We start from the raw sequence: 17,817 nt of genomic DNA on the forward strand, positions 1-17,817 counted from the left end.
AACGAGGAAATGAAATCCAGTGTCATGAGTCACTGACACAGACTTCACTCTCCTGTCTCAACCGGCCCCAGCACCCTGCAGTTGTTTTTCTTACACCTATAATTAGTTCAGATTCGGTGACTGACTCATAAAATATTCTTTTAATGTCAAATTTAACCTCGGTTTGGTTCATGTTCACAGAGAAAAGTTATAACAAACTTTTGTGATTGGTCATAATTTTGTGAGAAAAACTGGATTTAAAGAAAAAGTCAAATCAAAAATGGAGCATCTGTTTGATTGAGCATCTACACTGATCAGGCATAACATTATGACCACCTTCCTAATAGTGTGAAGGTCTCTCCTTGTGCCTCCGAAACAGTTATGACTCATGTGTCAGTTGTTAGATGTTGTTAGTGGGGCCTTTGATCAGATACTTGATCAGTTTGGGTAATCAATGTGGAGGGCAGGTTGAGTTGTTCCTAAACTGTGTCTATGTCAGGCTGCATCCTGCTGGGTGTCATTACTATGTGGTGGTGGTTGGTCTGGTCTGGTCTAGGTGGGGCTACATGTCTAAGTAACTTCCACACGAATGAATACCAGGTCTGAAAGCAGAACATTGAATGACAGTCGATGCTATTCACTTCAACTCTAAGTGGTCATAATGATGTGGCTGCAGACGACTCTGCAGACGACCACCACACCTCCCAGCAAGGTTAATAAAGCTTAAACCAGAACCTGCTCATGTCAGAGATAAATGTGTGGGTGTTTTAAAACCATTTAAAGCCTTTAATGTGGTTCAGAGGATGCAGCTTCATGTCGGTGTTTGATATTTGATTTTCACGTTTTGACCATGAAATGATCTGATAGAGAATCCACTGTAAAACTTTACTGCTGCTGTGGAGAGAGAATCTGCTGCAAATAAAACAGAGGAGGAAGAAGAAGTTTTGTTCCCAACTTTATTGACAAGTAGAAGAAGAAGGAGGAAAAACATAAGGTTGAGGAAGAGGAGGAGACAACAAAGTTGAATAAGTAGTAGACAATGATGGAGTAGAAGAAGGAGGAGACTGATGGAGTAGTAGAAGACGACGATAAAGAAGTAGAAGAAGAAGGAGGAAGCAACTATGATGGAGTAGAAGGTAACAAAGGAGGCGAACAAGACTGTGATGGAGTAGAAGGACTAGAAGCAGAAGGAGGAGAAGGAGATGATGATGTGTAGAAGAAGGAGACAACGAAGACGGAGTAGAAGAAGAAGAAGAAGATGACAACAAAGTAAAAGGAGAAAGAAACCAGTTTACATGGTTGTCACATAGTGTCTGTGTAAATGCTACTACCTGTAGAATCTAGATGTACATTTGCTCATATTCATCGTTCTCTGTTGTGTGTGTGTGTTTTGTGTTGTTTTGTGTGTGTCAGGCGAAGGAGCGCTACACAAAGGCCCTGGAGGAGCTGAACCGCTGTAACCCTCGCTACATGGAGGACATGGAGCAGGTGTTCGACCTCACCCAGGAGGCCGAGCGCAAGAGGCTGCGCTTCTTCAAGGACGTCCTGCTGGACATCCACACGCACCTGGACCTGTCCTCCAAGGACAGGTACGACACACAGACACACACACACAGACACACACAGACACACACAAAGACAGAGGTAACATTAGAGGGTACATGAGCCGTGACTCAGAGAGGAGGCATTCAGAGCTGTCCGGCCTCAGACGTGGGACCATGTGTGTGTACTCAGGGGTTAATAGAAAACTCGTCCTGTTGTCCATTAACTAATGACCTCTGCTTCTATTGAGACGAAACGTTGTTACCACGGTAACAGTATAGTACAGTATATATATTACATGCGTCCAAATGTTCCACAAAAAAAGCTTTTTCTCAACTTCACTTTGTGTTTTCTTCTTCACGTCGTCCTGTTTTCTTCTCGTCTTCTTCGCGTCTTCGTACCTTCTTTTCCCCCTCACTCATCCTTGTCTTCACTTCCTCACGTCTTTACATCACCTTCACTTGTTCTTGCCTTCTTCTGATCTGCCCTTCATGTCATCTTCTCTTCTTCTTCTTCACTTTATTTTATTCCATCTTTATTGTTGGCCTTCTTGTCTTCTACACTTCTTCACTTTATTATCTTGTCCTTCCATTTTCTGGTTTTCTGGTCTTCTTCTTCTTATCTAATTGGCTCCTCTCCCTCTTCACTTCTTCTCTTCCTCCTCTTCTAATCGTCTTTACACCTCTTCCTCTTTCCTCCTCCTCCTCCTCCTCCTCCTTAAAGTTCCTCATCCATCTCGACTAATCACAGACCGTCTCCCTGGTCCAGACCTGACGTACAGACTCTCAGACTGAACAGTCTTAACCTTAAGAAGTCTGTTATTTACCTCCAGTTAATTAGCAATGAGCCTGTTCCCCAGGAGTTCAAACTAACCAATGTCTCACTGGACGAAGACAGAAACATACAAATTAAATTCAAGGAGATCTGTTTCAGTCCTATTAACGTACTGGAGGCAGCTCGAATAATGGCAAACTCGTCCTGTTGTCCATTAACTAACGACCTCTGGTTTTATTTAAACAAGCACCTGTTGCCGTGGTAACCGATGAACCTATGCCCAAATAAAGTTGGACAAAATGAAACCTTCAAGAAAAACTCTGGAGAGAAACTCTTCACTACTTCTTCTGGTCTTCTTCACTCCCTTACTTCTTGTCTTCTTTTACGTCTTCACTCATTCTTGTCTTCACGTCTTCCTTTTCTCGTCTTTTTCTCTTCTTCACTTCTTTATTTGTCATACGTTGTTTTCTTGACTTCTTTTCTTCATGTTTTCTTCTCATCTTCATCTTGCTTTCGTCTTCCTCACGTCTTCCTCACAACTTCTTTAGATCTTCTTCACACCTTTTTCTCTTCTTCACATCTTCATGTCTTCTTCTCTTCGTTACATCTTCTTCACTTCTTTTCATATTCTTCACCTTTGTCTTCTTCACATCTTCTTTTCTACTTAACATCTTCTCTTCTTCAATTCATCTTTTTTGTTTCATGTTTTCTTCTTTACTTCACATCTTCTTCACATCTTCATTTATTCTGGTAAAAACTGTAACTGAACTTCGATAAAGGACCAGTCTCGTTGAAACTTTTATGAATACATTAAACTCTTATTCAGGAACCAGTATAATGATGATAATGATGATGATGATCATCTGAGAGGAGACCCCTCCCCTCTCCTGATCTCATCCAATGAGCTGCTGTTAATGTCAGATTCAGGTTCCTGGGCTTTTGGACGTGTCACTCACTGTGTGTTGAGTTCCACCATAGTTAAATAAGACGTAGCTGAGTGTAAACAAACCCGTAAAACCCAGTAGAAAAAACTAAAGTCTTATCTTGAAGCTTTAAGTGGAGCCCTGAGGGTTTTAAAGGCTCAGCTCCCAGAATAAACAAATGAAACCAGGAACCTGCTTCAAGTGAAAAGCTGCTGTGTTCACAGGTGAAGGTTCAGCTGTTCCTCACGTCTTCTTCTTGTCTTCTTTTCATCTTATCGTCTCCGCTTCTTCAATTTACATCTTACTACTCCATCTTCACTTCTTGTCTTATTCATGTCTTCCTCACATCTTGACGTCTTTTTGACGTCTTCTATACATCTTCTTCAGGCCTTCTTCACTTCTTGTCTCCTTCACGTCTCCTTCACGTCTCCTTCCTGTCTTATTCACGTCTTCTTTGTGTCTTCTTCACGTCTCCTTCATGTCTTGTTAATGTCTTCTTCACATCTTCACATCTATGACTTTATTCAATAATAATAATAATAATAATAATACATAGAGTGGTTACCTTGTCGTCCGTCTTTTTGTAGTGGACAGTTTGTCACTATTGGACATTTGAGGCTCCAGTTACCTAGGTAACCCTGTTGTATAAAACACACAGGAGATATATATATCACTAGTGGATGGAGGTCTCCCGTCACTGCTCTCAGTTTAAAAAAAAAAAAAAAAACTCTTCAACTTCTGACTCTCTCTTTAAAGCTTCACAGATGTCATCACATTTCTTCTTGTCTTTCATGTTTACGTGTATTCAACTAACAATCACAATAAAAATATTAAACTAATTCTCTTTATGTTCTGATTTATTCTCCAGCTTCAGAGACCTGTACCGGGACCTGGGCCAGACGATCCGAGCGGCCAACGACGCCGAAGATCTCCGATGGTGGAGGAACACCCACGGGCCGGGAATGAGCATGAACTGGCCTCAGTTTGAGGTCTGGGACCACACACACACACACACACACACACACACACACACACACACACACATACACACACACACACACACACACACACACACACACATTCACACACACACACACATATACACACACTTTTGATGAAAATTAACTTTGAGGAGAAACTATTCGCCTTTTCACATCTTCACCTCTTCTCGTCTCCCTTGTGTCTTCTTCACTCATGTCTTCCTCTTATCTTCTTTAATTCCTCGCGTCTTCTTCACGTCCTCTCATCTTTTTTGTGTCTTCTTCTTGTCTTCTTAACATCTTCCTCAGATCTTCTGTAGTCTTCTTCTTGCCTCCTTAATGTGCTTCTTACGTCTTCTAACGTCATGCTAATGTCTTCTTAATGTCTTCTGGACAACTTCCTCAAGTCTTTTTATTGCCTTCTTGTCTCCTTAACAGCTTCCTCTTCTTCGCATCTTCTTCTTGCCTCCTTAACGTCTTTCTTTCGTCTTTATGTGTCTCTTCATATCATTATTTCGTAAAACCTCATCCACATTTACGGTGATTCTCCTGTCTTACTTCTCGTAGTTTCCCAAAATGTAACTCCTCCTAACGTCACAGTCTCTCAGCTATAGTAGTCCTACCTAGCTTACCAGCTAATATCAGCTTATCGTAGCCTCCCAGCTAATAACAACTCTTCCTAGCGTCCTAACCTCTCAGCTAATGGTAGCACTTCTCGTCTCATTGTAGTGGACAGCTATTCTCTGGCAAATGTTACAGGCTCTGGTTGCCTTGGTTACCCCGCATAAAAATAAGCAGGACATAGAAATAGTATTCGTGAATGCACGGCGCTATGCTAGCTCTTCTTCCGTTTGAAAAGATGCCACGACTAAATTTGGTGGCAGGAACTGGTGGGCGGCGTTTCCTTGGGGCTAATGTTTGGACTACTCTGTATTTGCATCATATGTCAACAAATGTTATCGGTCGCTCACACTGGTCGTTGCCTCAAACCGCTTTCGTTCTAGCATGAAAATCAGAGAAAGTAGTTTTGTCATGTTTAGATGAGTCTTACATGAAATAAATGTAAGTTGGTGACATTTCTTCTGAAGTGAAACATGACTCTGTGTGTGTATGTGTGTGTGTGTTTTAGACTGAATGAATATTAATCAGGTTTTCAGTGAAAGACTTGTTGTTGACCGAGAGCACTGAGTGGGGTCAGGAATGTCCAACACACACACAAACTTGTGTTTTTATCTCTGTGAGGACTTTTCACCGACATTCCCGAGCCCCTTACCCTGAAAATCTCAGCTAACTAATTCAAATTATAATCTAATTGTACTCGAAAGCCAAGTCTTAAGAGGTGGGGTTGTAGACACAAAGCAACAAAATGCCCCCACAGCGTTGGCCTCCAAACACACAAAATGGAAATCTACAGACGTCCCCTCAGCTCTGCAGAGTCACTGAGGACAAGCAAATATTTACAGATGTGAAAACACAAACTAGTACCAAACTACATGGCACAGAGGAGAGTATTTGTTGCTTCATCATGGTCTGAGTTTACAAGACTTTCCAGCAATATTAACATCAATGACACAAAAAAGACAGACTTTTTATTTTTTATTTTTATTTTCATTTCAAGACACAAAACACATAAATGTTAATTATTCAACTATAACGGCAGCTGGTCTTTTTGCAGTTGAAGTAGCTCCTCTGCAGCCTCCCAGCTAATTGTAGCTCTTCCTAATTTCCTAGTCTCCAATTTTTGCTCTTCCTAGATTCTTAGCCTCCCAGCTCATGGTAGCTCTTCAGAACTTCCCAGCTAATGGTAACTCTTCCTAGCATCCTAGCCTCTCAACTATAGTAGCTCTACCTAGCTTCCCAGCTAATATTAGCTTTCCTTAGCCTCCCAGCTAGTAGCAACTCCTCCTAGTGCCCTAACCTCTGAGCTAATAGTTGCTCTTCCTACCATCCTAACCGCTCAGCTAATGGTAGCGCTTCCTAGCTCCCCAGCTCCCCAGCTCTCCAGCTAATAGTAACTCTTCCTATTTTCTCAGCTAGCAGTTGCTCTCTCTAGTCTCCCAGCTAATTGTAACTCTTCCTAGCATCCTAGCCTCCCAACTATAGTAGCCCTACCTAGCTTCTCAGCTAATATTAGCTTTCCCTAGCCTCCCAACTTAATAGTAACTCCTCCTAGCGTCCTAGCCTCTTGGATAATAGTAGCTCTTCCTACCATCCTATCTTATCAGCTAATCGTAACTCTTCCTAGCCTCCCAGCTAATAGTAGCTCTTCCAGGTTTGATAAACTACTGCCCTCTATTGGCTGAAGAGTTTGTGGTGCATTCAGGTGCAGTTTTTTCTAGTCCAGACACAGACAACCTTCGTTGCCACTGGTTGTTTTTAGTCAGTTTAGTGTCCGTACCTGATCTTCACAGTGAAATCCCAAAACAATAGTCAACCCTTTTTTGTGTCTGTTTTTCTTTTTCTTTTTAATTTGTGGAGTCTTTACTTCCCCTTATCCCAAAGATATTGAGTTTTTTCCACACCCACTGCACACAGATGAAATCATTGTGAACGTTGCATTGTCCCGTCGTCTGTCTGTGAAAAGATCTGCAGACCCAATTGTAGCGTTACAATAGAGACACAATCATCAGCATTCCTGCCTCCACCTTCCGCTTTTGTTTTTGGCACCAACCCATGGTTTGTGTGTGTGTGTGTGTGTGTGTGTGTGTGTGTGTGTGTGTGTGTGAGTGTATCATTGAGTTTCAGATCACACAAAAGAGCTGACATGTAATACTCCAGAGAGTTTACCACCACAGAAACTTCGACTGAAGATAATTTCCTTTTTTCTGTTTTGAATCACGCCCGTGGCTAAATGTGCGTTCACATTGTGTACAGATTCCGTAGAGACGTCTCTATTATTATGTATTATATCGTTGGAGGGTTTGGGGAATATTTATTTTTTAAAACGAATTTGAGAAGGGACATGCTTTATGCTGATAACATGGTTGATCTTTAAGGTAAAACAGCTGTAGGAAAAGTTTGAAATACACCATGTTTAAAGTACATAAAGAGGCCAGATTTCCTAGACTTTCAGCTACAGTAGCCCTACCTAGCTTCCCAGCTGCTATTAGCTTTCCCTAGCCTCCCAACTAATAGTAACTCCTCCTAGTGTCCTAACCCCTCAGCTAATGGTAGCTCTTCCTAGCTTTAAAGCTAATAGTAACTGCTCCTACCGTCCTAGCCTCTTAGCTATAGTAGCCATACCTAGCTTCCTGACTAATATTAGCTCTCCCTAGCCTCCCAACTAACAGTAACTCCTTCTACCATCCTAGCCTCTCAGCTATAGTAGCCATACCTAGCTTCCATGCTAATATTACCTTTATCTAGCCTCCTAACTAATAGTAACTCCTCCTAGGGTCCTAACCTCTCAGCTAACGATAGCTCTTCATAGCTTTAAAGCTAATAGTAACTGCTCCTACTGTCCTAGCCTTTCAGCTATAGTAGCCGTACCTAGCTTCCATGCTACTATTAGCTCTCCCTAGCCTCCCACTAATAGTAACTCCTCCAGGTGTCCTAGCCTCTCAGCTATAGTAGCTAGACCTAGCACCTGGCTAATATTAGCTCTCCCTAGCCTCCCAGCTAATAGCAACTCCTCCTAGCGTCCTAACCTGTCAGGTAAAATAGCAGGCGTGGTCCAAAACTTAGATTGCAGATTCTTGCACGAAGAAATGTGCAAATATTTTTTCGGGATCCGTGCAGTGAGGACAAACACTTATTGAGCTTCTCCCGGTTTTTCTTAAATTGGACCGAGAGAGAAAGTCGTTGGCAGAGGGGAAAGCGTCTCCTCTGTCCTCTGAGGAATCTCCTGGCATTCCCACAGTGCTGCCGGCACGCAAACAGAGAGCCATTGTCCCAGCGCACACTCCCCTTCTACACACTGACACACACTTTATGTCCATCACATTCATTCATAAGTCGCCGCTGAGTAGAAATTGAGGACTTCAGAGATTCGAGGAGCAGCCGAGTGTCCTCACTTTGGAGGAAATCTGCCTTTTTTTAAATGAGACGTTACTTCTGAGGACATTTAGTTCTCACTGCACCACCTGTAGCACAGTGTGTCCCTCTGAGACTCTAAATACCAACGGCTGTATCCATGGCAGCCGGCTCCTGGTAGATCAGCTGTTTGTTTCTGGGTGTGAGCAGAACGTTTTATCTTATCTTATCTATTTATCTTTGAAAAATATTTAGTTGTGATTAAAATATCTGCTTTTAAATGTAACAGATATTTTTTAAGTTTGTAAGTTTAACACCTCAGCATCACTTTGGTCTCAAGCTGAAAAAACTAAGCAAATTTCTACTAGTTCTTAGTTCTTATTATTTTTTCTTCTTTGTTTCTTTGGCGTTTTTATCTTCTCCTCCTCCTCCTTCTTGTCCTCCTTCTTCTTATTCTACTCCTTTTTGTCCTCCTTCTCCATCTCTACCCTCTTCTGCTCCTCCTTCATCACCTCCTTCTTCTTATCTCCTCCCCTTCGCCTCCTCCTCCTCCTCCTTCTCCTCCTCCTTTATCACCTTCTCCTTCTCTACCCTCTTCTCCGACTCCTCCCCTTCTCGTCCTTCTTCATCTCCTCCTTCTTATATTCCTCCTTTTTCTCCTCCTTCTCCTCCCCTTCCTTTTTCACCTTCTGCTTCTCTACCCTCTTCTTCTCCTCCTCCTCCTTCATATCCTCCTTCTCCTTCTCTACCCTTCTCGTCCTCTTCCTCCTTCGTCTCCTCGTCCTTCTTATTCTCCTTCTCCTACTTTTTCACCTCCTCCTTCTTCTCCTTTTTCACCTCCTCCTCCTCCTAAGTTCCTGGTGTGTAATTGTGTCTTTTCCTACAGAATCAGAACATATGAACCAGTTTGTTGTGTAACTTTTCTCATCGTTGCCTTTGACGTCTGTTGTTGTGGTTCTTTGAAGTCTGTCTGTCGTCTGTCTATCATCTGTTGTCCCGCCTCTTGAGTCCTTGAGTCCGTGTCCTCTGAAGTGACACATGTGTCTCTCTCTGCAGGAGTGGTCTCCGGAGACGAGTCGCTCCATCAGCAGGAGGGATCGAGGTCAACACTCTGAGGAGAACGTGGTCACCCTCACCAACATCATCTCCTCGGGAGGAGGCGACGTCCCGCCCAGTCCCATCACGGTGGACGCCAGCAGGTAGGAGGACACGTCCACGTCTGCGGCAGGGACGTCAGATAAACCTGTTGAAGGAGAACGTTGTGGGACATTCTGCCTCCATATTTATGTAAATAAACTACAAAACTGCACACGTTCTTCTTCTGGCAGTTTTTATTATTTTTTTTTATGAGCAGCTTCAGGGGGATTTTTTTTTCTTGAAGACGTTTCATCTGAGCAGCTTCTTCTCTTGTTGTTTAAATAGAAATATTGTCTACAGAGAGTTTGTGCTTTTAGCATTTCGGCAGCTAACAAGTAGCCTCCGGTCGATCAGCACCTCCCTCTGACTGCAGGAGGTCCGACCCTGGTTCAAATTAAATTAATACAAATCAGACTTGTATTTATGACCAGCAGAGATTCAGAAATGTGCAAAAGAGGAAAAACAATAAATAGAATCTAAACAGCTGACTTCTCATGTGGCTATTTTGGTGTAAACTCAGTTCAGCTCTATGGCTCAGATAACTCATTTGACTATGTTACATACTGCAGGAGAAGCTTAAAGCTCAACTCATCAACCGGACACAACTTGTTTTTCGTGCCGTGTCCAGTTACCGTTCTCTGATTGGTCAGAAATTTGAAGTGGGCGTGGTTAATGCAAGTTCCCAGATGCTAATATTTGCAGTGTGGCCGATACTGGGAATTTTGGCATCAATCCAATACCAAGTAAACACAGACTTAGTATCGCAGATTGTAGATTATGATTATGATAAAAGACAAGAAAAACAGGTTTATTTGTCCTAAGTAATTCAAATACAAAACAATTTAACAGTGTTAAAATTAAATAATTAAATAATAAATGTCACTACACACAGTTGTTTTAGAAAAAAAGTTGTTAGTGCAAAATAAGTAAATAAAGGCGGTAACAAAGTCAGTTGAGCAATATAAGTAAACAAAAGCAATAGTGTAACGATAAATATTACACGGAAATACACTTAAAAGCCGAAAGGAACAACTGAAGTTTAGTGTCTGAAAATGAGTAGGTGGAAGTAAAATGTATCTTTCTCAGTTATTTATAAGTAAATAATGATGAAAACTAAATACAGCTTTAAATAAATTAACACAACTCACAATAAAATAATGCACTTGTCCTCTATGAACCGGGCTTTACTCACCTGTCACTCACCACGTGAAGCCCCGCCCCATTTATTTGGTTGGCAGATCTTTGCAGAAGCAGAGTTAGTTCCCATCAGAGAGACTCCAGACCAACGTTCCTCTGTAAAGATTGTGTGAGTGGGAGAACTTCTAGACACACATACAGATACACACAGATACACACCACACACACACAACAGACAAACACACACGCTGTTTACTGTGAAAGAGTGGGAGGAGCACCTGTCGTCCAGACTAAACACAAAACTACAATTATGTTTGTCTGAGCCTCCTGTTTGTGTGTCAGACAGAACTGAGACAGTGTGTAGTTTAAAGATGTTGTTAACTTGTAGTCACCCTGAGGAGTCACCGTCCACAACACAACACAACACACTAATTAGTACCTAGAAATCAGTGACTGTGTCTGTGTGTGTGTCCCCTTACATCCTTCCTCTCCTCCTCCGTTCCTACTCTCTTGCTTCCTTTCCTTTCTCCCTTCCTTTCTTCCTTCCTTCCTTCCTTCCTTTTGTAGTGTCCGATTTACAAAAGTCGTTACATTATTACCATTAACAGACAAAAGTGTCCTCTTCAAAAACGCCCTAAAAAGTAGCATGTTAATATTTTTTTCTACTTTTTTTTTACATAAACGCTTTAATCCACTTCAGTACTAATCACAAATAGCAAAAGTTTGATTATTTTTTTACTTTTAACCCTTTATATGCCAGTGTTTGTGATGACATTAATTTTTTTTTCAATATTAAAAAAAAACACAAAAAATGGAAGATTTTCAGTAAAATAAACTCAAAGCGGATTTTTCTCCGTCCTTCCATCCTTCTTCTCCACCTCAATCCTCCCTTTTTTGCTTCCTCTCCTTCCTTCCTTCCACCCTCATTTTCTTCCCTTTCCTCCTTCCAGTTTTTTTTTAATTCTAGATGATCAGACTCGTTCTGCAGACGCTGTAAAAACTTCTCTCCACATTATCTCACCGACGGCCTGAAGGAACCCGTCTCCTTTGAGAGAATATGAGAATATTCACATTCACCTTCTCTCCCGCCCATCTCCCTTGTCTCTCCTTTCTCCCCCATCTCTCTCCCGTCTCTCCCCTCTCTCAGGGTGAAAGATTACTCCTCAGACTGGTCAGACGAGGAGAGTCCTAAGAAGGTGCTGGCGCAGAACGGCGTGGGGGAGGCGGAGGACGAGGAGGAGAAGGTAGAGCCGGTGCAAGTCCGAGCGCTCTATGATTACACGGGCCAGGAGGCCGACGAGCTCAGCTTTAAAGCAGGTATTAACCCTTACTAATGCTTTGGTGCAGGCGAGGCATCACAAGGGTCAGTAGATGAAAAGTGGCATCTTATAAAAACCTCAAAGAACAAAATAAAGAAAGAACATAATTCCACTGCTTACTTAATTATAAAGGGATTTAAGTTTGATGTCTGAGACCAAGAAGAGACAAGTTACAAAATTTAAATAACATTTTAAACCTAATCTGGCTCAAAACTGTTCAAAGATATTCATACCCCGGTTTTTGCGGACACAAATAATACTGCATCGTCTGCATACATATTTAATCCAATTTCCTCTTTTTGACCTTTTAGAAACATCATAAAATGTAGAACAAGTATCAATAAAAACAACTTCATGAGCAGAATTAAATATAGTCGACACGTAGGTGAACAATGTCACAACATGGAGCATAAAAAAAGATATTTTCATGTTAATTGATACACATTTGCAGATAAATTTCTTTCATATGACTTTTTCATGACATAATCATATTGGAGGTAATATTTTCTCGTGATCGTGATGAAGATCTCGTGTTCACAATCTGATGCTCATCATTCTCATCATTAAAAATGCTGTTTATCTAAGACGGATAAATCAGAATGATCCAATAATGGCTTAAAAGTCAAGATAACGAGGAGAATAATTACTTTATATGCAAAAATCTCATATTTTTATCATTTAGAAACACTTAATGTGATGATAGCAAGATGTAAATTTACTCTGAGCTTCTGTCTTTGCACGTGTTTATGACAAATACTCATAAAGACATTTGTCAAACTTCATATTTTCCTGTTTTTTATTGTTTTGCTAGATTATGTCACCTAAAAATGACACCAATCACATTAATAAAACAAAACATTTAATACAATCCTTTATATCAACTTTACAGCAGACAAAAAAAATATGCAAAGTAGAAAAACATTATTATTTATCTATTTATTTATTTACTTATTTACCTATTATCTATTTATTTTATTTTTACCCGTGATGCCTCGTTTTAACACATTCACACTCATGTCAGTAAGAATCACATTCACAAAAGTTTCACACTTGCTCATAACTCGATGCAACAGCTTTGCATCGTCTCTGGCTGCGGTTTGGAAATAATTTGATGCAACGGTTTCTAGTTTTCTCTACTCTTAAATACTTAACCTGTAAATAAACCCAATTCTGAGTGGTTTTATTTATCTCTTTGAGTTTTGACATGTTGATGCTTTCTGAATATCAATAATGCTTTTGCTAGCCTGGCGTTAATAGACTCCAACCTTAACAGAATATGAGTCTGGTAACACGATGTGTGGATTTCATTATATGGTTTAACGGATACAGAGAATAAAAAAATACCTCTGGATTAATCAGAGACATTTTGTTGTGAACAAAATTCAACTCACACTCAAAACCTCACCCAAACGATTTGATTGACTTGGCAAATCTTTACAGGAGCACAATCAATTCCCAACAGAGAGAATCCAGAACAACTTTCTACCAGGGAACAAATGTTCTGTTGTAAGATTATTACAGAATAATCTGACACTAATCATGACATTAGTGGAACCAGGGGCACAAAGTTACTTTGCATTATTTCTAGCATCTAGTGACTGAATAATACAAATATAGGAAAGTTAGCTTAAGACACGGTGTTAAAAGTTATTCTAGCATTACCGATATATCAATATATTTACATGTTTAGGCAGAAACGGATGTAACAATGATGATTAAAACAAAAATGTAGGATTAATTGTGACTGACTGTGATGTGAGAACTATCTTTGGCGTATAGACCCTTTCATGGCCTACATCACTGTGATGTTACGTCGTTAGCTGGAGGTAAAACAGGGAAGCTTGAGGCGAACACTGTCACTTTCAACCATGAAAATGGCACCTTGCTTTATTTTGTGGTGCTAAAATCAGACATTTTATAACATACCAGCCACTGCCAGTTGTAGACCACTTTGGTTTGGCTTTGACGATTAAAAGAAATGATTGGAGTGAGACAATCAACAACACTTTATATCAAATAACATTAATATGTAATACATCACCAATTTCAGCCTGGATAACGTTATGGGTTAGAATAAATTGTGACTGAAATGAGGTTAATCCTTGTTTAGGGGATTCTTGTTGCATGTTAATGCTAATGCTAATGCTAACCGCAGCATTAGTTGTGTGTTTCTGGGGTGTCCAAGCAGAAGTTGCATTTACTACGTTAACCTCCACAGTGGTTCCACTTACTTCTTGTAATATCTTTGTTGGAGAGGCTTCACTTGATAAAGACAGACCAGACTTTGTCCCCTCTGTGTCCTCCTTTGGTCCATCCAGTGAATGAGAGTGTAGGAGTCAGTGAATATAGTCCCATCAGTCAACCTTTTAAAATAACACTCACGGTCTCGGGGAGTGAATATATTAGTATATTCTCTAAAATATAAATCCATTCTGGCCAAAACAGTCTATTGAAATACGCTAACTGACATTTACAAGCTACAGAGTTTGAGATGTTTTGCCTCCAGTTAAGCCACGCCCCTCAAAAAAACATTTACAAACCGTCAAGGGGTCTATTAAGGCTGTTAAATACATACAGTGTTTGTTCTTTGGACAGGTTGTATTTACAGTCACGTAGTTTTTAGTGCTTTTGTTTGGATGTGGAAGGTAGACCAGCTTCCCCAGCCTTGTGTTCCTAGCGGTGGAACATTAGTGGAACAGTCTCTCCGTTGGGAACTGAAAGAAAGATCTTACAGGCCAATGAGATCGTTTGGTGGTGGGACAGTATTTTTGTTTCTGTATCAGTAGAAACAAGCTCTATAATGAAGTAAAAATAAATCCGCTAAGCGTTGATGTTGTTCTGTGCTCTGGATGATGGTCCAGGTCGTCCATGTTGTGGTTGAATTACTCTGATGTGATTCAGGGCTTTGGTTCGTCCCCTCATTTATTTAAACTTTGAGTTAATGGAAGCTGATGGAGCCACAGAGGGAGAGGCCTTAGTTTGGAAAAGCTTAGCTCGGCTCAGCTCGGCTTAGACTGAACCAGGACCAGATCCCTGATGAACCGAGACAGCTGGCCTCAGGAGGGGAAGTTTCTGTTTTGTTTTTATTGGGTCAATTCTTCTCTTTAGTTTTAAAGTTCTATAACCTGCTGGAAATAAGAGGGTTAATAGGTTTTTCTTTTTGTACCAAAGATTAATAATAATAATAACGATAATAAAGTTTTCATGGACACACTCCCTTCTAGTTTTAAATCTATAATCAGCAGGTTCTAGTCTGAGGACCAGAAGTAATGAATGAGAGAATAAGAAGAATGAAACCAACTGTGGTGTTTCCTTGAATCTCTCGTATCTGGACCAAATCGTTACACTTGAACACACCACAAAAATTATAGCCAACGACAGGAAGTGGCTTCCTTCCTTCCTTCCTTCCTTCAGATCCACCTTTCCTTTGTGCCATCCTTCCTTTCCTCTCTCCCTTCCTTTCATCTATCCTCCTTACTTAATGCCTTCCTTCCTCCCTTCCTTTCTTCTTCCTTACATTCTTCTTTTTGTCCTTCCCTCTTTCCTTTCTTGTCCTTCCCTTGATGCTTTTATTCTGTCCTTCCTTCCTTCCTTCCTTCCTTCCTTCCTTCCTTCTTTCTTTCTCACTCTTGATCCTTCTTTTCTTTGTGCCATCCTTTCTTTACTTTATTTCCCCCTTCCTTCCTTCCTTCCTTCCTTCCTTCCTTCCTTCCTTCCTTCCTTCCTTCCTTCCTTCCTTCCTTCCCTCCTCCCTCCCTTGAAGGAATAATCTACAGACTCTTGTTTTATGCTCAGATTTTGTCATTGACATTTTTCTTTCTAGCTTCAATGTTGGATGTCGAGATTTAAAAGTAAATTAAAGTCTTTTTGTCTTTTTGTCTTTGTTCGTTTACTTCCTGGTTGTTTAATCCCGTCTTTCTGTCTTCATCGTTTGTTTTTGCCGTGGTTTTAATTCCAGGAGAGGAGCTGTTGAAGATGGGAGAGGAAGACGAGCAGGGCTGGTGTAAAGGTCAGCTGACCAGCGGCCAGGTCGGCCTCTACCCGGCCAACTACGTCCAGGTCCTGGACTCCTGATGCCCCCCAACCCCACCCAACCCCAACCCCGTCCTCACTGCCCAGACAACCAATGGTAAAACTACTCTTAAGACCAACCAGGACCAATCGAGAGAACTAAGAGGACGCTCTGAGTTCTGACCTGTGAAACCAGACGTGTTTTGGTAACCGACTGTAAAGACTTTTTTTTTTTTTTTTGTCTGTAGCTTGAGCTACATTTTTGGAAACCAGCCAGTTTGTTTACTCAGCTTGACGTCAGCTGACTGAAGGACTGTAGAAAGTCAAGGACGGATAATCTGTCACGTCACCTGTCGATTGGTGACGGGACGCCTCGTCAAACTCTGGATTTACTTTTTGTTTTTTAACCGGCGTTTTCTGAAAAAAAAAAAAAAAAAAATCAGCATTTAATAAGAGAAGAGTTGGGTGGAGCTGGACGGACGTCGACGAGCAGCAGCCACCACAGCGCGATCATCACAAAACACGATAAAACCTGTTCTTTTTTAAGACCTAGTCGGACGTTTTGGGTGATGTCTCACTGCATTTTTCATAAAAAAGTGATGCCACAAACTGATTAGCTTAGCATAAAGACGAAAAACTAGCTAGCTCATTGTCAAACATCTTTAAAGATCATTGATTAACACATCTGGAGTTTTAGCTTCATTCTAAGCTAAGCTATGCTAAGCTAGTCTAGGCTCGTGGCTGTAGATTCCACATTACCCAAAATATAGAACATTTACCGCCATACTACTTATTTTATAAATCAATTTATAACACAAAGTTTTAATTTAATTAGAAAAGTTTTTCAGTTTTTTTAGTTTTCTTGGATCTTGCAGCCCCTAGTGGTTGTCTAAAGAACTGCAACTTTCCCCAATCTGTTGCGTTCTGCTGTGGCGGCTGCTGCCTAAATTAGTTAAAAAGTTAATTAAAAAGTTAAACAAAAAAATAAAAAAAATAAATCAGTGCCTTAGTCTGTGAGGCAAAAAGTGAGCAGCGCCACCCTGCTGTCTGACCGAGGAACTGCGACCAGCTGGTGGATTGACTTCTATTGTTAAGGTCGACCCGGTCGTTAAGCTCAACATCTTGTGTTAATTGTTTTTCTTTAGATTTTTAGACACTGAATCCATTTTCTTCCCATTTCTTTTAAATTTTTACGTTATTTTTTTTTTTAAATAGCTGTTTATTTCTAGCTACCTGATTCTGAACATGGACACATTTTCAACCTATTTCTTTTTTAATTTACAGTGTCAACTTAATTACTTTCTAATTTATTTTCCTCTTTTAATTTTAGTAATCATTCATTTTGATGTAGACGGACTAAAGCGGGGGAAGGGGTGTAAAGTTAGCTTCAGCTCATATAACCTGCGGAACGGGGCTCGTTTCTAGTTTATGTCGATCTGCTGGGATCACGGCACCTCGGCCTCGTTAAAGAAGTCTCAGCCTTTTGTCTGAAGATGTCGGGTTTGGGGTTTTTTCATGTTTAAGTTTGTGGTTTGTTAGTGAGGGAGCCTCCTCTGTCGCTACAGCTAACCCAGATAGACTTTCAACAATCATAAGAGATTTATACTAGAGAACTTAACGCTCCTGCAACGATTCTTTGCTTTTTCTTTCCAAAACTGTAACATGTACCGGACATAGAATTGGGAAGCGACAATAAAAAAAAAAAAAAAAAGCTTTCTGCAGCTGGAAGTTTTACAGACTTTCATTTTGTCCTCGTGTTGTTGTTTTCAAAGTGCACACAGACTCTTATTGCTGTATAATTGTGTAGAAAATGACGATATTTGCATATTTTCGAAACGATTATAGAAAAGAAAATAGTGTTGACAGCAAAAAAAAAGTGCACGTGGAAATGGTGGCAGGTAAAAATAAAGAGGTTCTCGATGAACGCAAATCCTAATATTCTTCAGTTGCTCATTTTTTGTGGAAATTCATGTTTAAGCCTGATGTGAACCTGTGAACGTTCCTCCTCTGGTTAAAATAATCTGAACTCGAGCTCCTTCCTTG

The 17,817-nt window shown here is 40.6% G+C and overlaps 1 protein-coding gene across 3 annotated transcripts in view; it reads left to right on the forward strand.

The window, feature by feature from the left end:
• The window catches only part of pacsin3 (protein kinase C and casein kinase substrate in neurons 3), a 36,726-nt gene extending 19,214 nt beyond the window's left edge, over nucleotides 1-17,512 (forward strand). For 2 of the 3 annotated variants that reach the window (XM_047581518.1, XM_047581519.1), the window contains 5 exons: nucleotides 1,393-1,568; nucleotides 4,087-4,207; nucleotides 9,227-9,369; nucleotides 11,592-11,761; nucleotides 15,722-17,512. In XM_047581518.1, coding sequence (XP_047437474.1) covers nucleotides 1,393-1,568; nucleotides 4,087-4,207; nucleotides 9,227-9,369; nucleotides 11,592-11,761; nucleotides 15,722-15,837 — 726 coding nt within the window. In that variant the 3' untranslated portion in view covers nucleotides 15,838-17,512. The remainder of the gene's footprint in view (nucleotides 1-1,392; nucleotides 1,569-4,086; nucleotides 4,208-9,226; nucleotides 9,370-11,591; nucleotides 11,762-15,721) is intronic. The other variant, XM_047581520.1, reaches the window with a different exon arrangement.
• The last annotated feature ends 305 nt before the right edge of the window (nucleotides 17,513-17,817 follow it).

This window comes from Mugil cephalus, chromosome 3 (genome assembly GCF_022458985.1).
Source record: "Mugil cephalus isolate CIBA_MC_2020 chromosome 3, CIBA_Mcephalus_1.1, whole genome shotgun sequence".
Lineage (NCBI taxonomy): Eukaryota > Metazoa > Chordata > Actinopteri > Mugiliformes > Mugilidae > Mugil > Mugil cephalus.